This window comes from Ascaphus truei, chromosome 4, assembly GCF_040206685.1.
Source record: "Ascaphus truei isolate aAscTru1 chromosome 4, aAscTru1.hap1, whole genome shotgun sequence".
NCBI lineage: Eukaryota > Metazoa > Chordata > Amphibia > Anura > Ascaphidae > Ascaphus > Ascaphus truei.
Genome location: NC_134486.1, coordinates 238,250,052 through 238,272,092, shown reverse-complemented (window position 1 = coordinate 238,272,092; position 22,041 = coordinate 238,250,052). Strand labels below are relative to the sequence as shown.

At 42.6% G+C, this 22,041-nt stretch overlaps 1 protein-coding gene across 1 annotated transcript; it reads left to right on the top strand.

The window, feature by feature from the left end:
- Nucleotides 1–289: 289 nt before the first annotated feature.
- On the top strand, nucleotides 290–21,234 carry LOC142492362 (uncharacterized). Its single transcript, XM_075595008.1, has 4 exons — nucleotides 290–335; nucleotides 6,875–6,952; nucleotides 7,318–7,924; nucleotides 21,120–21,234. The coding sequence occupies exons 1-4, from the start codon at nucleotides 290–292 to the stop codon at nucleotides 21,232–21,234; spliced, it is 846 nt and encodes a 281-aa protein (XP_075451123.1).
- The last annotated feature ends 807 nt before the right edge of the window (nucleotides 21,235–22,041 follow it).

The following is a 22,041-nucleotide window of genomic DNA, read 5'->3' as shown; positions in this document are numbered from 1 at the left end:
ATTATACGGTATATCCCAGACTGCACATCTCGGCACTCAACTATTGCTGCCATGGCGCCACTACTATTTATATTTGGTCTGACCTTGCTTCTTTTCAAAATACGTGCTTCTTTCTACCAGCCTCATTATGTCTCTAAGGCCGTGATTATACTAAGTGCATGCGATCGAGGCAGCCAAGCGTGCAAATTTAGAGCCGATCTGTAAAATTGATTTTCAGGAGCGACGGCTTCGTCACGGCCGCGTCATGTGAGTGGTTCAGCCAATGAGGGTGAAACGCTCACATGACGTCATGGCCACGCATCCCTGTCGCCTCCCACCTGTAGTGCAGGTTTCGGGCATGTGCATCCCCCTGAGGTAGCGCTCGCTCCCGGCCACCTGCATAATCAAGTCCTATCTCTATTCATATATCTTCATCTGTCCTTCCTTCGCTACTTCTCAGTTCACATGAACTCACATCTTACCTGCGCCCTTTGACACTACACAGCTATATCCGCTGCACTAAAACACACCCCCACAAATCATCCTCACACATTCTCTTTCTTCCCATGCTTCTCCTCCTTGCTTCTGGAGATATCTCTTCCAATCCTGGTCCCTGTCTTACTTCTACATGCTCTCGTCCTCGCCTCTCAGATGCTACATCCACTCCTTCTGGTGTCAACTCCTCTAACCACATACCCATCTCCTGTCACCCTCCCTCCTCTCTATCTTTCTACTGTGCCCTTTCCAACAAGTTCCTCTCTGTGCATGACTTCTTTTTCTCCCACTCTCTCCTCCGCTTTGCTTCACTCAGTCTGACTCTGCTCTGGAAGCTGCACTCTTATGGTGGCCTGTCTTTCTCCCACAGTCCGCGCCCTGATGGCAGGGGTGGAGGCGTGGGGCTCCTCCTCTCTCTGCCATTACCGAACCCTTCCTATTCCTCCATCTCTTGCTTTTCCCTGCTTTGATGCTCACACTGTCCAGATTTTCTCTCCTCTCCCTGTCCACGTGGCGGTCATCTATCACCCACCTACCATAACTCATCCCCCTTCTGTATTTCTCCCTCACTTTGAATCCTGGCTCACTTTCTTTCTCTCCTCAGACTCCCCTGTTCTTCTCCTTGGGGACTTCCACTGCCATATTGATGACCCATCTCTCCCTTGGGCTTCCCGCTTTCTCTCTCTAACCTCTTCTTTTGGCCTTCAACAGTGGACTGCAGCCAGCACCCACAAGGAAGGCCACTACCTAGATCTGTTTTCACTAAAAAAATTTCTCTCTCTGATTTCTCCATTTAACCCCTTCCTCTCTCTGACCATCACCTAATCTCATTTTCTCTCTCTCACTTCTCCCCTTCTCCACCTCCATCTACCCCACGGTTCTGCAGAGACCTGCGCTCTATTAACCTACTTACTTTTGATTCCACTTTACGCTCCTCCCTCTCCTCTCTTAGCTCTGCTCCAGACCCTGAAAACCTGGTCAGGAACTACAACTTTGCCCTGTCCTCTCTCTTGATCTACATGCCCCGCTTTCTCTCTGCCATTCTCGCCCTTTTACCCCCAGACCCTGGCTAAATTCCCATACGTGCATGCTGCGTTCCTGTACTCGTTCCCCTGAACGCTTCTCGAGGAAATATCACACTCTCACAGACTTCCTTCACTAGAAATTTATGCTATCCCGTTTCAACTCTGCCCTCTCTCAGGCTAAACAAACCTACTTTTCTACACTAATCAACACGCACAAGTCTAACCTATGCCGACTCTTTTCTGTCTTTGACTCTCTACTCAGATCACCCTCTGCTGCCTGTTCTTCTTCCTTCATCTCACCTTAGGACTGTGCTGACTATTTCAAGGAAAAGGTGGGATCCATACATCAGGACATCCCCTCTGTATCCTCCTCCCATCCTACACCTCTTCATAACTCTCCTCCTGCCTTCCTTGACTCTTTCTGCTGTCACAGAGGAGGATGTGTCATTGCTGATCTCCTCTTCTCCCTCTACCACCTGTCCTCTTGAGCCCATTCCCTCCCATCTCCTAAAACCTCTTGCTCCTACTATAATCCCTACACTCAAACACATTTTTAACTCCTCCCTCTACTCTGATACCTTTTCCCTCCCCATTGAAACATGCAACAATTATACCATTACTCAAAAACAGCAAGCTTGACTCTACCTGTTTCTAACTAACTAACTAACTATCGGCTTGTCTCCCTCCTGCCTTTTGCCTCTAAACTCCTTGAACGTCTTGTATTTTCTTGCTTGCTCCATTTTCTCAACACCTATTCTCTCCTAGACCTTCTACAATCTAGCTTCTGCACTGCTCACTCCACTGAAACAGCCCTCACTAAAATAACCAATGACCTCCATGCTGCCAAAGACAGAGGTCATTACACTCTGCTCATATTACTCGACCTCTCTGCAGCATTTGATACTGTGGACCATCCTCTTCTCCTTCACATTCTCCATACTCTGGGTATTCGTAACATTGCTCTATTCTGGATCTCCTCTTACCTCTCCTAAAGTGTCTCTTTTGCTAACACCTCCTCCTCCTGTATCATTCTCTCTGTGGGGGTACCCCAGGGCTCTGTCCTGGGACCTCTTCTCTTTTCTCTTTACACACTCAGTCTAGGTGAGCTAATCATATCTCTTGGGTTCAAATATCACCTCTATGATGATGACACACAAATTTCCTTTTCAACGCCTGACCTTACACCTGCAGTACAGACTAAAGTTTCTGAATGTCTCTCTGCAATATAATCCTGGATGGCCCTCTGCCGACTTAAATTTAGTAAAAAGAGAGCTCCTCATACTTCCTCCCAAACCTGGCCCTACTACCTCCTTCCAGATTACTGTTGGAAGTATTATCATTCACCCAGTAGCCCAAGCATGCTGCCTAGGGGTCACACTGGACTCAGGCAGCTTCCTAGACTAGGCCAGATCTTGCCCCTTAGGCCCAGATAGCCCCTACACCGTGAGTGGAGTATTGTAGGGAAGGCCCCAGATAGGGACCTATCAGCAGGACTGAGCTACAGCAGCACTGCTGCACCGGTGAACAGACATTCACGTGGCGGGCGGCAGGTGGCAGGTGGCGGGCTGTGGCCTGGGACCAGAGCTGCATGTGGCAGCATACTGTATAAGAGGTATCCTATGTCTGGAGATCGGACAGCGCCCTGGATAAGGTGTGAAGGGAGTTGTGTTGGAGGCCCCGTTGCGTGGGACCTGATCCAGCATCCTCCTCTCATTATTCCCTGGTCTGGCCTGTGACCAGGAAGGTACCAACGTGCACCGACACATCACAGGGGGGTAGTACTACCTCACACTTGGGTGGGATTGCTTGTGCAGACACTGGGGTTATAGATTCCCCAGGCACCCTCAGTACTTTGGGGAACAACTCAGGATGTTATATTATTGCATTATATTATTGGTGTATTGCATTGAGTGTGATATATGCTATATACCGTTACAGTAAAGACGAGTTATATATATACAGTGTTCGACAATCCTATACATTTACACGCCCGGGGCGTGTGGATTTAACCCCCGGGCGAGTAAATATTGGCCGAAGCAGAACACGTGCTTGTTTTTTTAAATTTCCCTGCTCGCGCTGAAATTTTCCCTGCTCGCGCTGAAAAAAATAAAAAATAAAAACTGCACCTACCTGATTGCTGATTGGCGCCCGCTCCCAGGCTTTGTGGGCGTGCGGCCAGGCTCTATGGGCCTCATGCAGTAAGCGTCGATTATGTGAAATCGGCAATCTTACCGATTAGTCATGTTATTGGCGATTTTTCCTCTCCGTATGCAGTAAGTGCCGAATACATTCAAAATCAACCCGAAAACAAATCCGCCCACTCTCACGATGATTAGCCGATCACACACAGGTGTATCGGCGTGCGTGGCGGGGTGCTGTTAGGTTGCCCAATCACAAATCTTGCTGAATCAGGCGAAACAAGCATGTATTGGATTGCGCGCCATATTTAAAGGCAACGTGTACTGCTAATCATTCTCTGTGTTGTTGGGAGTGAGAGAGAGAGAGACGCACAGAGCTGGCTGATTGAAGATTTGCATATTGACTGAGAGACTTGTTGTGTATTGGGTGAGCTTTGTCCATTGTTGTTTTGTTTACATCTTTGTCTTGTTTTATATGTGGAAGTGTTTCGTGTGATTGGCTGTACATTTATTGTCTGTTTTTTGTGAGTGCTGGAAGTATGCCCGCAAAGCGTGGGAAGAGTGATGCTGGTGGGAGTGGGAGTGCTACTCGTGGGAGTACGCGTCGGAGTGAACGTACTGTTCAGGGGAGTGATGTTGCTGGTGCACCGAGTGGTGTTGCTGGGAGTGGGAGTGCTGTTGCTGGGAGTGGGAGTGCTGTTGCTGGGAGTGGGAGTGCTGTTGCTGGGAGTGGGAGTGCTGTTGCTGGGAGTGGGAGTGCTGTTGCTGGGAGTGGGAGTGCTGTTGCTGGGAGTGGGAGTGCTGTTGCTGGGAGTGGGAGTGCTGTTGCTGGGAGTGGGAGTGCTGTTGCTGGGAGTGGGAGTGCTGTTGCTGGGAGTGGGAGTGCTGGTGCTAGGAGTGGGAGTGCTGGTGCTAGGAGTGGGAGTGCTGGTGCTGTGAGTGCTGCTGGTGGCGCAGTTGCTGATGGGGTGGATGGTGGTGGCGTGCTTGCTGGTGGGCAGCTTTTGGAGGCTCTTCCATTGGAACAAGGAGAGTCCAGTCAGCACCAGCCAAGCTCTGACCCTAAACCTGCTCGGAAGAAACGTGTGGAGAAGCCACGTAATCCTCGCTTCAATGACCAGGAAAATACAGCTCTTGTCACTGGCATTCTGGAGCACTATGACAGTATATATGGACATTTACTAGGTAAGTGTACCTTTACATTTATTATTCAAATACATGTGATCCTAGGTCATCTGAGTTTTGTTCATATGCAAATATGGGTTCAGAATATCTTTCTATGTTAATTAGTCTGGAAACACAGCTTTTTATCATGCCTTACAAGGACAACTAAACACAGGCGGTCAATTTGCCATAACTGCATACAATATGAATGCAACCTTGCTTACATGTATAGGTTTAGTAGTGAATGCTCATGTGCTTCACATATTACACATAAAACAGCATGTTTGCTATCTCTTGGAACAGCTAGCAGTGTAGGAAACTGGTGCTTCTATTATTATTAATTTACCTCATATATTTTATATGTTTTTCAAGGGCGGACAAGTTCAGCAAGCAGAAAAGAAATGTGGGACACAATAGTCATTGGTGTCAATGCGTGTGGGAATCATGTGAGGGACAAGCGGAATTGTCACAAGAGATTTGATGATATTAGGTCCAAATTGAAAAAGAAAATACAACACCAACGCGTGCATGCTACTGGCACTGGAGGTGGGCCGACACCACAACGTCTCATATTAAGTCCATTGGAGGAGCTGCTTCGGGCAAAATTACTTCCCGTCGTCGTGGAAGGCTTACCTGGTGACCGGGATATTGGAATTTATCCCTCACAATTTCCACCAGGTGAGAAATATTAATGTACTAGGCGTGTCGTTGCTTACAGTTATTTTGCATATTTACACTGCTTTTTATACTGTCTTCACAATATAAGCATACCTGCATCTATATATGTATATGTCTGATTCTGTATATATATATATCTCAAAATAGACATATATGTTGTAGTCCTACTAAAAGCAGTAACTAATATAGCACGTGCCATTGCGTGCTCATTTACATGTGAATTCCCAAAATGCATTGCTGCAGTGGAAGCAATTGATGGTGGGCGAAGATGGGGAACAACAGGGTAGTACACATGTGTAACACATGTTAATGAGAAATTATTACTAGCTACAGGTACAGAACAGAAATATGTATAATATTATTGTGTATTTTATTTATTTTACTCCGACAAACATGACATTACTGCCTATTTTAAGCATGCATCAAATATATTGCATGCAACGGCCTACAAACATCACTTGCACTAACACATCTATAGTTGTTAATGAAAAGGTCCATTTTTGCTTTAAGTCATATACAGACAGCATAATGAGGCACACGTATCATATGTTATGTCATTGTTTTCATAACTTAAAAACTGCACACGACTATTTAGCTCATCTACCATTGTGTTAAAGCAGCTGCAATTAATATCTCATCACAGCATACACTTCAACAGAGGGGGTGGGGTTCAGCACACACACTAATTACAGGCTCATTTTAGGGTCAACTTAGTTCACACCATTTTCACCTGTTTCAAGTAATTGAAAGGTGTGGCTGATTAGGCTTTTTGGGGAAGGGAATACCGTTCTTACAACCTGACTAGCACAACTGAAGTTAATCACACTCATTTGAAAGCTTAACTTTAGCTACTAAATGCCCCAACAACTCATTACTTATCAAAGCGTACGTCACACATTAGTTCACTCATATCTATAGTTGAACTACTATCAACGACACATTATCACACACTGCATGTGTTGTCTTGTTGAGTCACAGCCACATTCAGGTGTGCCACATCTTATATTAATGTACCACACATATCCTCTACCAAAAACAACACTTTTTGCAATATGACCACCTTCATGATAACCATTGTGAATGGTCATCTCATGATAGTTATGTACATTATGATACTGATATCACTACACAACATATGATTTTTATGTACAAATTTTATCTATTTATCCTCACGCATTACTGCAGAAACATAGTATGTTTTATGTTAGGGAACTCAAAAGTTCTAAGTACACAGGCATGTACATTGTTATTACAACTATTTATGTTCACTTTCACACACACATTTTGGGTTAAGGAACTGATGCTGTTAGGTACTCATAAATACAGAACATACAATAACTGTTTGTTCAATATTTACACATGTAAATGTAACACTTATGTTATTGTTATATATAGTTGTCCCTGAAGGACATGTGTCACCTGAGACGGAACAAGTGTCTTCACCTGGGTCAGCCAGCTCAACACACCTAGAAGGTGAGTGTATCAGTTGGTGGCCATATAATATGTGCTCTTCTATATGTTATGTTGTCATGTTCATTATTTGTTTTGCACATGTTCTTTAAATAGGATTACTTAGTGTCAGTGAAAATGAAGTGTAAGGCAACATGTATTGTGTTAGTGATGTTAACTATCATGTAGGAGTTGTGAGTTTACAGCAAGTTTTCATTCACTCATATTTCATACTGAGTCCAAACATTATTCTTAAGTCAAGGTAGTTTTTAATGTGAGGTTATAAAACGTATGGAAACATGATAGTTGTTACTTATGACTCAGTAGAATTACATAGTAACACAGCAGAGATTAACATGCCATTTAATAATGTGTACATTTATTTGTAGAACATGATGAAGAGGATTATGATGATGATGATGATGATGATGCCGCCGCCGCCATAGACACACAAATACAAGCAAGTGACCATGAAGAGGTTCCAATTGAAACTGTTTTACCGCCAAATCGTCCAGCAAATACCACATACGATGCAATTGTAGCTTCTGAGGGAAAAATTGTGGAAGCAGAAAATCGTCGCCATTCTGACCTGATGACAGTGCTGGAAAGGATGATTGCAATGCAGGAAGAAACAGTTTCACAATTGGCACATCTCCACAGAGTCTTCATTGAAGTGCCTAAACAGTTGCAAAAAATCAACACCTCATTCGAAGCATTAGTTGTTCAGCAAACACAAGCTAATTACTTGAGAATGACTAATGTACCACAATTCAACATCAACACCTCACAGGCAGGATCTGTTCATGCAGGTCAGTTTTCACCACATGCTTCTGATATTCATTCACCAGGCCCGAATGTTACCGGTCAAGTAGCAGACATTGCTGTGCAGGTTCCTGACGACATCCTACCGCTGCCATCTGTACAAATTCAGCAGCTGACACCTACAAAGGAGGCCACAAAAAGAAAACACAAGCAGTTACTACTGACCAGTTTTGGGTCAAAAACAACAAAAGACACACATGAAACAGACCAACCATCACTTGTGCAGTGTCTACCAACTTGCTCACATGTGTCAGTGGGCACAAGCCCTGTCGGTGAGTCACTGGCCACAAGCCCTGTAGGTGAATCACTGCCCAAAAGCCCTGTAAGTGAATCACTGCCCAAAAGCCCTGTAGGTGAATCACTGCCCAAAAGCCCTGTAGGTGAATCACTGCCCAAAAGCCCTGTAAGTGAATCACTGGCCAAAAGCCCTGTAGGTGAATCACTGCCCAAAAGCCCTGTAGGTGAATCACTGCCCAAAAGCCCTGTAGGTGAGTCACTGGCCACAAGCCCTGCCCGTGAAGTGCCAGAGGCCACTCAAAGTGGCTCTGTTGTGGCTAAAGTTGGTGGCAAACGAAAAAGGAAAATTCAAGAGACAACAAGCAGGCCTGTTACTCGCTCTCAAAAGGAACAAAAAAAATAAATTTTATAATTCACAAAATATGTCTTTGGCCTTGTTTTGTTGACTTCAGATTATCTAATTAATATTGTATGTATGCTGAAGACTGTGTTGTTTCCAAACTTTCAAGTATGTTCTTGTACACGTGAAGTTTTGGAAATGTTAACACTCCTAATTAATGAATAGTGTTATAAATATTTATGTTTTAATCGTCTGTTCAGTAATGGTCCACCAGGAGCCAGTTGCTAAGTTTAGAGAAGCTGCCATTGACTTTGCAGCAAAACATTGCATTTGGGTGTGTTAATTGATGTAATCATTGCATGTGCATATTATTCACATGCAATTATAAAAGCACCTATTTAACTGCAAACATCTTTCTTGTACGTGTACAGCAGGATTTTGTGTTAAATATTACTTACCTTTGCTGGCCATTGTAATGTTGTCCTTTAATCATTTATGTGTTCTTGTTTCAAGAACATCTCTGAATTTATACTAATATATATGTAGTATGTATGCATATATGCACACACACACACACACACACACACTGTGTGTGTGTGTGTGTGTGTGTGTGTATGTATATATAGTACTATCTAAACTGGTATAGATGTATTTACAAAAAACATACACTTCATGCTTCCTTGTGAAAACACAGTATTTAAATAATACAGGCCTAATGTTTGAGAACTATACTAAGTGTGAGCCTCTAACATTGTGCGCAAACAAATGTTTATTACTTAATTCACTCATGTTTATCACCATTTAAATAGGTTTCATACAAGGCCTACTTACTGCCATCAATATGTTGTGTGTACTCCTGCAATATAATTTTTTATATATATATATATATATATATATATATATATATATATATATATATATATATATATATATATAGAAACCCTGTCTTCCCATAAGAAAAGGCACAAAAGCAGCAACACTCAGATAAAGCAAAAAGACATGTATTAGCAGTTACAAAACAGCACACTATAAACCCAACGTTTCGGTCCTAGGCAGGACCTTCCTCAGGGGGGTGCTACCAGACAATGACACCCAGAGAACATATATACCCCATAGTTCACCATGTGAGGACAATTAGAGGCAGCTAATTGTACAATCCTGGAGCTCCACGAGTGCAATCAGTGTATGAGGTAGTACGGCGGCCATCTTGGAAATCAGGAGACAGAGCAATGTATGCTATCTCACATGGGCAGATGAGTACAGGCTTCCCCGGTGGACAAAAAAATCCTAGCGTCCAATGTTGCTAGGAAACGCATGTGTGGCGTCATAAAGTCCTGGGAAGTCAGCTCAAAGTAAAGTTGCGCATGTGCAAGGCTCTGTGACAGCACCAGAGTGTCACGCCGATCTGGTACCCCATTCAGTGTCAATTGCATCAGTGTGGCAGCTCCCTAAAGAAAATGACAGTGAAGGAACAAGTGAATCAACACATAAGGGGAATAAAAACAATTTCCAGAGTTGAGGGTGACTGTTTAGATGGCAAGGGGAGGGAGGGCAAGGGGAGGGAAGGATAACAAGGGAAAGGAGGAGGTAGAGCAAAAACATGCATATAAATTAGGCAATTGTAAATGGCATACTGGTTAAATATTAATATTCAGTACTGCACCATTGGGGAACAATAATGCAATGTCCCGGCAATGGAAACCTAATTATGAGCTTCTATGCATTAATGAAGAGAAAAGGACACAGAACAATAATTCAAAAGATGCAATCACAAAAAACATCCTAATTTGAAATCTTCATTTAGTCCTCGCGGAGCCATTGTGTTCAGTTCAAAAATCATGCATATATATATATATATATATATATATATATACACACACACACATACACATACACACAATATACATATAGTACAATATACACTTTATATATATATATATTTATGAGAGAGATATATTTATATATATATATAGATACACACGTATTTAAACTCATGCAGACAGGGAGTTAACCAGACTTTCAAATACACACAGAAATGTATGTGGGAAAAAGACATTTCATTTTGCAGGTGTGTGTATTTACTGATATGGCTGTCTAAGCACTATTTTCACACAGTGCTCTTTGTTATTTTTCAAGAAAACTCTATGTTACTGAATTAAAAGTGTAGGAATGTTTTCAGAAACGAGATAAAAAAAGGATACATGTTTGTCCCACATGCGGCTATCACAAACCACAAATGTTCAAGCAATTAAAACTACAAATCCAATTGGCGTTTGAAATAAGGAGTTACAGTTTATAGTTTTGTTGACCTTGAAAAGGAAACACAGCAATTTGTTAGCCATTGAGCAGTTTCATTTTGATGAGCAAAGAACAGATACCTGCACACATCTTTTTCGCTAATTTGCAATGGCTGAAGAATTCGTGAAAAATATGAATCCGAATTTAGGCTATAAATACATGGTGTCAGAAGCTATTTTGAGAACTTGCGGACACCAAGCGAGCACACGCCAAATCTATGATTTGATTCGAGCAAAATATCCTTATTACCAAGACCGTCGGCATGCGCGCAATTTTAATTCCTCAATAAGATTCACTTTATCAACTAATGACTTTTTTGAACGTGTGCAGGATAAGCTAGAAGACAACTATGGTTTCTGGAAGATTGCAAAAGAAAAACATTTCACCGTGAAAGAGGGCACATATATTGTGGTTAAAGGCATATTTATTCCTAATGCCAATAGCAATGGATCCGCTACTACTGTTCCGTGTGAATCGATACCTGCTGCAATATCTGCACCCTCCATTCCTGAAACCCACATTGTACAACAACAAAACTACACTGGCGACACACTTTATTCGAGCTCGGCTAGTCCCACGAATTCGGGTATACCCGGGTGTATTGAGGTTTGTGACTGTTTTCTGCCCGAGTGCATTGAGTTATTTTCCGGCAGGGATTGAAGCATTTTATTCCCGCTGGCTGCAATACTGCACAGTACATATATATATACTGCATTACAATTCATGAATTTATGCCATCTGGTAGACACGCGAAGCATTGCAGCCTATTAAATCCTAATCATTATCATTTAACAGATCAGCCGCCCATCAGCCAGGCATGAACCCAGGCTGGGAAGGCAAATGCAACGGGGCTTGTCAGAGGTGAGGAGCGGCGCATTCCAGGTATCTGCCAGGTACATACCGGGTATTTGCTCGAATAAAGTGTGTCGGTGCAGTACTATGATTATGTACCAAGCCTTTCAGCTGAAAATGCATTGGAATGGGTACCCGAAAAAATGAACCTACCTCCCGACCAATTGTTTGAAGAAAGCAGTGGCGATTCCTATGAGCGCTTCATGGAGGAGATGTGTGTCATACTGGATTCAGCGGGTGGGTCAAGCGTGGATGAAAAAGCCTTGCATTTCTGGAGCGACCAGTTGCAGCCAGACGAAGAGTTAATTCTAGAAGAATGGTAAATATAACAACCGTTATGAGTTGACTCTGCGTTTAAATGTTTTTTTTTTTTGTAACCACCATTTTCCCTTTCAATGCGTGGATACAGCGTAACATTGCAGACTGCATAACATGTAGCGATCACAAAGAAATTGTTTCCGAATACAATATAGTAGAACCTGAAAGAGTAGTACACATTGCTGACGGAATAAATATACGTACTTTCCTATCACTTTAAACATATTAGCAACATTTTACCATAACTCTAACACATACCTGTTTTGTTATCATGCTACATCTACAACATTTAAAAGCGGGTCCACCACGTATGACGTGGGGCCCTTGTCATGGCCCAAGGCGTCCTTAAAAAGGATTACGGATGTAAGTCCCGCCCCCAAGCGACGTGCGCGCCTCAAAGCCTATTGGCTGTCATGTTTTGTTATAGTAACGGTAACTGCAGTGTGTCATGTGTGCGGCTCAGTGTTTGTAGGCGTCAACTGGGCGTTAGCTGAATGTTAATTGAGTGGGAGGAGTGTTAGCGTGCGTTTCACGCTGGTTTAACATGACGTCACACGTATTGCATTTGCGCATTGTGTTATCGGCCGTCCTTTCTGTCCAAACACGTCTGTTTAAAAAGAATACAGATGTACTCGTTTAGAACGAATGTAGTTTCGTATTCATTGTATTTGAAATAAAGATTTTATGTTTAATGGTATTTTCAAGATGTATTGAACGCACAACGTACGCTTTGTTTTGCGCATGCGCTAACAGTTAGTGCAGCCAAGCGTGAAGTGCGTGCGCACACTAAGATGTGCGCGCACATTTTTCAGTATACAGGCAACGTTCACATCATATACATAGTTATGCCTGCTACAAATTTAAAGAAACATTACATACTGATGTACACTTGTAGTTCTAACATATAAGTGAGTGACGTGTGTATGTACACAATCATATAGAGCTGTGTAACGCGTTGTCACGGATACATATATAGTAAGGTGCCATATTTGACCATCATGTGTTTGCTGTATTTCAGAGATGTCGGGGAAGATACAATCGGATCAATGTATGATTTCAGAAGAGTCTACCTTTATATGAGATGACTGTGAGGAGGAGCCACCGACTACTATACTACATATGGAACTAATTTTATATTGTTTGCAGCGCTTATTAACAAACAATTAAAAATGTGATACCCTTATGCCTATATTGCATAAGCACTTAATTAACATAATGATGTTGCAAAATAGTGCCTCATGAATTTTTATTGAGTGTTCTTTAATGACTACTATCATTTTATGGCATGGTGTGTTTTATATATAACAACCATTCCCACTCTGCTAACACATTTGTGTATTCTATTGTGTAATGGAACGTATGACTGTCGAAACTATGTAACAATAATAATAATAATAATAATAATATGAGCATGTTCATGTATAGCGCTGCTAGTTGTACACAGCGCTTTACAGACACATTTTTCAGGCTGAGGTCCCTGGCCCGTGGAACTTACAATTTATTTTTTGCCGCCTGAGGCACAGGGAGATAAAGTGACTTGCCCAAGGTCACCAGACTCCCCTGCTTCAAACTCTCAGTGCCAGTGTGTGTCTTTACTCACTGAGCCACTCCTTCTCCCAATGTAAAGGACACTTACAACCAACTAGCCATTTATTGTTTAAAATCTCTTGTTACATGGGTATGTTGATAAAATGGTTTGGGACTGTAGCAAATAATGTTATTGGCCAGATGTTGTGGTCCCCTACAATGCATGATGTTCCGAAAATGACATCAACATCATGTAATGAAGTACGTTTCTGTGTATATTTCATTAACCTAACTAACTATAGTTTACTGTGTTTATTAAACGTTCTAAAAATACATAGTATAGTCAATATGATGATATAAGCTACCATAATAAAGCTGGTGTTATCATTTGTCGGTGTTATACATGGATCCTACACAAATTGATACAGACACAAACAGTTGTCTTAAAAAGTGTGTCTATGCTAATGTGCACGTGATTGACGTTACAATTGTGAGAATACTTGATAATTATCATCATGATAATGATGAAGTGACGTGATTTATATTCCTAAAATATTACCAACATTGTCATATTGGTAAATTAGAAATGCTAAATGACAGTAACATTTGCGACAAAATTGTGTTTTCTGTTAACAGTTTTACACTTGGTACATGTAGGACACATCCACACACGTGTGACTTATACATACACATGTCACAAATTTAAATTAATGTTGACTATTAATTCCTAGCATTAAAAAACACCTACATTGCTAAATATAAGATGTAGTACGCATTGTTGTGATTACAGGCATTCATGCATGGAGTGTTATGATCAGTCAATTTCATCCGTGATGAATGAGCTCCCGTAAGTAAACAAATAAGTACAGTTATCCCCTTGTCTCCAAACACCTCTATATTACATTAATGGAATTTATAAGGAAACATACATAAAATGTGATGAAATGGGAGTAATCATTTTCTAATACAATGCACATGAAAGCTCAAGAGTAGCTAAATGCATATACATGATACAGAAAGTACATATATGTTACATTTGTGTTTAAACCAATATGTTGGGTTTTGACTTCAAATAATTATAGGAAGATTGATGTAGGCACATCTTATGAGAGATGTCAGCAAATATACATACCATGATCAGTCATACTGGAGATATACCTATAATGCAAAGGAACAATATATAAATTGCAAACATTGACATGCCATCTTCAGTACCGTAAACAACACAGCAAAGTGTGTATTTGGTGTTAAATGTGCAACACCATGTATATTTAATCACATTCAAAATGTAAATCAGCCTGGTGTACACATCATATGGATGTACATGTTACACTGCACCAATAACATTGTATGTAAGCATACTAGAAGCATGAATGAGTATGGGCATAATATGTGTATTGTGTTAGCATAAGGAACAACACAATGCTAAAATATTAGTGCTTTGTTACCCCAGTTGTATTCACATACACACAACTAAAGTAAAATTGAAGAGGGATTATATAACCTGTGCAACAATAACATACCGGTGCCACATCCCTTTGTGCACACAGCAGAGAGAAGAAAGGTGTGCAACCCATATTCATCTGTGTCCTACCAGAAGGGTATATAAAAAAACATTATTGTTAAGATAACATAATGTAACTATAAAAGTATAACTTGGAACATATATGTTTTTACTTACAAGAAAAAAATGAATTGATGAGATTCTGGCGTGTCTGGCCACCACTGGCTGTTTGTTCATTTTCAGCAGCTACATGGGTGGGATGCTCGTCTACCAAAGGCTCAGCTAGGTCTGACTGTACATTGTGCCTCAGTGCAACATTGTGCAAAATGCAACAGGCAAGGATAATATCAGACACTTTTTGAGGCTTGTATAGAAGAGCCCCACCAGTTCTGTCCAGACACCTAAATCTGGTCTTGAGTAGGCCAAATGTCCTCTCTATAACAGATCTTGTAGATATATGGGCTGCATTGTACCTGTCCTCTGCTTCAGTTTGAGGGTTTAGCACCGGAGTCAAGAGCCACGGCCTAATTCCGTATCCTGAGTCACCTATAATGAATGGAGCACACATAAGCTGACATTAGTGATCAAATTGTACAATGCCAACATTCCTAAATAAAAATGTGTTTTGTGTTAGAACATGTAAATGTGTACTCACCCAGCAGCCAACCATGTTCAAAATGTCCCTCTTCGAACGCATGGAAGACTGAAGAGTTCCTCAGGATGGAGGAATCGTGACTGGAACCAGGGAATTTGGGTACCACATGCATTATCCTCATCGTCGCATCACATACCACCTGTACATTGAGTGAATGGTAGTGCTTACGATTGCGGTACACATGCTCACTCTGACTAGGTGCAATCAAAGCAACATGTGTGCAATCGATTGCACCCAGCACACATGGTATCCCTGCTATATTATAAAAGCCAGTCCTGACTTCCAGCCACTCTGTCGCCTCTGTAGGAAAATGAATATAATTCCTAGCGCGTCTACTGAGTGCATAGAGAAACTGGGTCAAGGCCCGCGAGAATGTAGATTGCGAGACCCCGCCCACTATGCCCACAGTTGTCTGGTATGACGCGGAAGCAAGATAATGTAATGAGCACAGCATTTTAACAAGCCCAGGGACTGCACGACCTCTGGCTGTGAAAAAATCTAAATCTCCCCTTATCTCCTGATAAAGAGATAAGATTGCTGCTGAACTCAAACGATAGCGACTTACAATCTCCTCCTCACTCATCCCATCTAACAGGGTTCTCTCCCTGTACAGACGCGGACGAGGCACAACTTGTCTCCTCTGTCTTCTCCTCTGATCTCCTGTCCCTCTACCTGTCCCTCGGCCTGTCCCTCTCCCTGTCCCTGTCGTATCCGCGTGACTGTCCCTGTCACTGTCCCTCGGTGTGTCCCTCCCTTGCCCTATATGATTCTCTTGATCATCAAGCATGTCATAGAAAAGAATGTTCCTCCGTCTCCTAAACAATCTCAACATTTTGAAATGAGTAGCTGTGAATGAGCAGGTAATGGGCGTCCTTTAAATAGGTATGTGATAATGTCAGGTGACATAGTAAAATGCAAGGTGTTACATTAACATAATAAAGTACTTCTGTGGCAAGCTGTGTGCAGTTGTTGTTATAAGTATTTGTTGTGTGTATTCTGCAGGGAATGATGATATTTGCCAATGATGTGACGTGAAGCTTTGTACAAACATTGCTTGCAAATAAATAGTTGCATGTGCAATGCATGTAACACTTGTGAACGCAACAGTCAGTCATGTAATTAGACAAAAAGGCTGAGATTGACGTGGGAAAAGTTTGGTGTAACATGTGTAATTAGCCATGTTATTGTGACATGTTGACAACAATGAATAGTCGTGTGCATATGCATGCATTTCTGTAAGGAGGATAGTTGCTATAGAATGAGTTTACAAGGTGTCCCAATGCTGAATTACTGTACATGTGTGTATAAGTTAGGTTGAAGTGCTTGTAATGCTACGGTTACAATGTAAACATGCAATGTGATTGAGCGTCCAATAAGTGACGTCATGAAAATAGGGAGGACCCAAAAGTATATGTAAACATGAGAATACAGATGTACATGAACGTTTAAAGATGCGTGACACATTACTAGCATTGTGTAATGTAAAGGAAGATGAATATACGGTGTATGTGTGACATGTGTGACATGTGTAACATCATGTAAATAATTGTCGCTCAGTTCAATAAAATGTGTGATATGATGTGAGGTTCTCCTTTAAGAGTTGAGTATAGTATTTTCCCTTGGCACATCATCACATGATGAGTAATGTGACCCGCAAATGCTGAAAACATGTAAAAGTATAATGTTATGCAAATAATACACGTCAGCTGTGACACAATGCAGGGAATGCACCCACACTGTAATGCAAATGCGTTTGTATTGTGAGCAATGAAACGTAAACAGTACTATACTGTTATACGTCCCCGCTCCATTGACTCCATTGATGTACAGAAGAATTTTTTTTTCTAAGTGCCGTTCCGGCAGCCTTAGCGATCGTTCTCCCCTCCAAACTGCCAACTTTAGTTGGCGGGAGAAATTGGCCATAACATCTCAATTTCGTAGTGCCGATCAGCCCCGATAAGCTGTTTCTTTTTGTTGAATCCAGCCGATTTAAAAAAGTGGCGATCAGTGGCGAAAACAGGCTTATCGGCAGCCGACTGGCCATAACAAAATAATCGGCTCCGAAACATGGCGAAATCAAGCACTTATCGGCGCTTACTGAATCTCAAACCCAATTTTGGCTATAAAATGGCGATAATTCCCTTATCAACGCATACTGCATGAGGCCCTTACACCACTAACAACACTGACAGAAAGGCTGACAATAAAACAGAGATTTATTAGAACAATTACTAAAAAGGATAAAGAACTAAGGAGCAGGTCCAGGATCCGGTGTGTAAAACCGGAATCCTACTTACAGCAATTCGAATAGTTCAAGCAGTATTAACAGGAGGTGCAGTCCGGTTTCAGCTTATCTCTGGCGCGTGGTGCTTCTGTAATGGCCGCCGGCGCTTCCTCCGATCACTCTCAGGCTTGGCGTCCCTGCAGGCCAACCCTCGCTAGATTTTCCGTCTACACTGACGTCACTCGCTGGGTGGAGCTGTTCGCCGCCGCTTACTCCTCGCTGCACGTCTCTGCTGTCCGCTAGAACTGGAGATTGATGCTGGGGTCTGCTCCTTGTAGTGTTCTCTCTCCAAATGATCTCTAAAACACCCAACGCGTTTCGTGCGCATGCGCACTTCTTCAGGGGATGATTAGCACAGTCCGAGCTTTCCTTATGTAGTAGCAGGTGGGACACAATTGGTGGAGATAAATAGTCTCTTACATTGATCTTAAGACAATTGTGATTGGTTATTCGTCCTGCCATTCATGGCTGTGCTAAACAATGGCAGCCTAACATACACAGAGACAACATGTAACACAGAACTATCTACAAATACATATCATATGCACTTTATCCTGACAATCAAGGTGTAAAATCAGTAATAATTCATTCACAACTTCTAGATGTTTACCTATCCACTGTTCATGTTGCACAGTTTTGCACCAACACTGCATATACTATGTATAAATTAACCAAAGATGCAGTTAATTCCTGTATCTATATATTAATGTCTTTTCTAAAACGAATATTAAAAAATACTGATTGTTGGCTAATAAAAATTTAAGAAATACTCTATAAAAAAGTTTTCAAGATTAATGAATACTTTACAAAAAAATAATTATATATTAAAAACCCTTTGTAGTATTATTTTATAAATATAAAACTTATTAAAATATATACAAAACTATTATTTAAGAAAGACACCCAGGTCGAAGTCTATGTTAAGTCCATTTGGACTGGCTATGGGCTGGGGGTATCCGGGGCAGTGGCAGGCTTGTGCCACCCCAGGGATACCTGCCAGCCAAGCGCTAAGGCGGTTGCATCTGGAGAGGTGCCCCTGAGCTCATCCCTGGTAAGTGGGAGACAAGGTCAGGGAGGTAGGTGCACTCAGGTAGTTCCAGGTCTGGGGTAGGATTGCCCAGGGAGGAGAGGAGTGCAGGTGGGCTGCAGGGAGGTAAGCAGCAGGAGTCATCAGCAGGGGCTGAGGTGCTGGGCCTAGGGGAGGTTAGGCAGGGAGACACTGGGGAGCAAGGGGAGATAGGAGGTCAGTGGGGTGTCAGGCAGCTGGCAGAAGCGAGGGATGAGCTAGGTAGGCAGAAAGTCCCTTGCTCTGACGGGCCAGGAGTGACCCCCCTGACAGATTCCCCAGGGTTCCCAAAGGGAGGGCTGTGGGTAGATAGGCAGCCAGGGAGGAGAGTCAGGAGTATAGCGGAGCAGCTACAGGGTGGCACAGAGCCAGGGCAGGTAGGGTCCCTACAGAATAGTGACATAACCCTTTCCCAGACTTGGTTGACAGGGAAGCGACGGTCTGTGCTGGATAGCTGGTCTCCTGTGGGTGCAGAGACATGCCAGTCTCTGGGTAGTGTGCAGCATGGTCTGCACAGGGGCCCTTTCACCATGGACTTGGCTCATAAGCCACGGGGTGGGGGGCAGAGGGAGGCAAAGGAGAATGCCCGGCGGCCACGGTGGAGCCCGGCTTTGCAGGATCTGGACTTTACCATCCACTGTGACCAGGACAATGTACTGGACAATGCCGGAGGACAATTTTGCCAGGCCAAACCCTCAGGACGTGTTGAGTGCGTCAAGGGCGCCAGTGGTACCCCAGTGCCTGGGGGAGGCGACTGGGGCACCAGGGCCCCATTGAGCAGGGGAGGTGTGACGATGGAGAGGATTTGGCCCGGGATTAAAGGGGTTAAACCCCAATTGGCCACCTTCTAACCTCACCAGGGATACAAGGGGTTAAATGGGCTGAGGTCCAGAAATGTGAGTTAACCCCTGTAATAACCTGTAAATGTGTATTTCCCTGTTTCCCCTGTGTCATTGTAACCTCAGTGTCTGCATCACACACACACTAGAATCCATCCGGGAGCCCAAGGGTTAATAGTCCGTTAATACTGTGTCCCTAGGTATGGACAAAGCTTCAGAGAAATTCCTTGGCCTACCAGGATAGCAGATGGCCCCCAGAAGCGCCCCAATGTCTAGTATTTAAGTATTGTTCAAAGGGTCTTGTCACCCTCCCTGATGATTTAAGGACGGAGGAGGCTCAAACCAGAGCAGTCTCCAAGTGTCCCACTTATCACTGTCCAACAAAGGTTATCTTGCTAGAGAGCCAGATGAGTAAACTGGCTGGCATTCCATTTGCCTATGTGGGGCCTCAGAAAGGAGACCCCAGAGTTCTACTGCGCATGGGCCAGCTAGCAGGGGGGCCTGACCCAAAATGTGTTCCCCCATCAAAGATTGGCTGGAGATAATGGGAAACCAATCACAGGTACTTAATGTTACAGATAGAGGGACAAAAGGTTTATAACCGGCTGTTCCCCATATATCCTTTGTTAGTCTTCATGTAATGTCTTGATGCCTGCATGCAAGGCTTCATGTTTCCATGTCCTGCATGTGCTTCATAACTTTGCCTGTCTTGCTGTGATGTCAGCTGAACTATGGAAGAAATGGCCCAGACTGTAATCCTGATGGCTTTCTTGTCATAATCTTTAAATAAGTGTCTATATTTTGCTGTTATTTGTATAATCTGTTGTGTTCACCTTTATCAAGGAATAAATTATATTTTATCATATCTAAGTCTCGTCCCAGTTCAAACCCAGGTATATATATATTTATATATAGTTTTGGTGTAAATTACAGCCTGTCACAAGCTACGTGACAATAATTAATTATTATATTATATATATATATACACACACACACACACACACATATACAGGGCCGCCAACATGGTGGGTCTGCCGGGGTTGGCGTCCCGGGCCCCCGTTTCATTAAAAAAAAAAGTGTCAGAAAAAAAAGTGCTGGCCATCCCTATGCACATGCGCAAAGCAGAGGTCTCGGCCTGCTGCCTGTGGGTCCGCTCCCCCCCGCTCCCAACGTGGGACGGAGGGGAAGCACCGTGGCGAACCACAAAGTGGCTTCACAAAGTTGCTGTCACACTTGATAAAACAAAATAATATATATGTATATGATACGTTCATTATATTTATATATATATATATGTGTATATATATATATATATATTATATATATATATACACTATATATACACACAGTGTCTATCACATCTATACATTTGCTGACATGCACAAAATACATATTTATCTATGATCAAGTGTACTTTGGTTACTGATTATGTAATATGTCTCTTTGCAGGTTCAAAGTCACAACATATGATGAAATTGTTACATTAATAACTAATTTTCTGCCAGAGCGGATTAGTGCAGAGGTTGAAACTAGTGCCAAAAAATTGCATTATGCAGAGATGTGAACCACCAAATTCCCAAATCAATGAAATTTGGCAATGGACCAAAAAAAAGGACATTTAGCTTCAAATGTAGTGATTTTTATCAGACACTATTAGCCCATTGAGGGCTAGAATGTTGCGGCTCCTCCAATCATGTGACCGCTCTCCGAAGCGGTCACGTGATCGCTATACCACTGATGAAGGAACAGAAGGGGAGGAGTTAATCCCCTTCAGTCCGCCATCACTGGGTGATGACATCGGACGCAATCTGTCCATAGGCTGCGATTATAGTGCTGGCGATGGCCGAAACAAGTCCTTCCAATGTAGTTTCCCATAGTGCACGCCATCGCAACCGCAACGCGGGCAGAATCCAGGAGTGACAAATGAATGTGTCGCCAAGCGATGGCCGCGTGACGTCAGCATCACGAGAAGCGATTCAGCCAATGAGGGCGAACCGCTCGCGTGGTCACGTCCATGCCTCCGCCACGCTTCCCTATCGCCTCCCGCCTACAGTGCAGGTTTCGCAAGTGACGTCACACACGCCCGGCAGCAGGCACTATAATCACGGCCAAAGACAACAAGCAAATTATTTTCTTGACATAGGCACTCCGTCATCGGGCACGCAAAGGGTTAAAGCCGGAGACAAATTCTGACGGCAAATTAGTGAGACACACAAAATCAGAGGGCTGACAATCAGCAATAAAATAGTAAAAAAAATAAATATTAAAATGACCATTATATCTTAGCCATCCATATGCATGGCATACCTATTTTAATGTTTTAATATGTTTTTAATACTATTCACTATACATCACCAATATTTTGAATAAA

What these genes read in the sequence shown, in the direction of transcription:
- LOC142492362 (XM_075595008.1), top strand. Translation starts at nt 290, where the DNA reads ATGGCCACGCATCCCTGTCGCCTCCCACCTGTAGTGCAGGTTTCGG. An exon ending in ACCTGTAGTGCAGGTTTCGG is followed by an intron (nt 336 to 6,874) that starts GCATGTGCATCC and finishes TGTTATATATAG; the next exon opens with TTGTCCCTGAAGGACATGTG. An exon ending in CAGCTCAACACACCTAGAAG is followed by an intron (nt 6,953 to 7,317) that starts GTGAGTGTATCA and finishes ATTTATTTGTAG; the next exon opens with AACATGATGAAGAGGATTAT.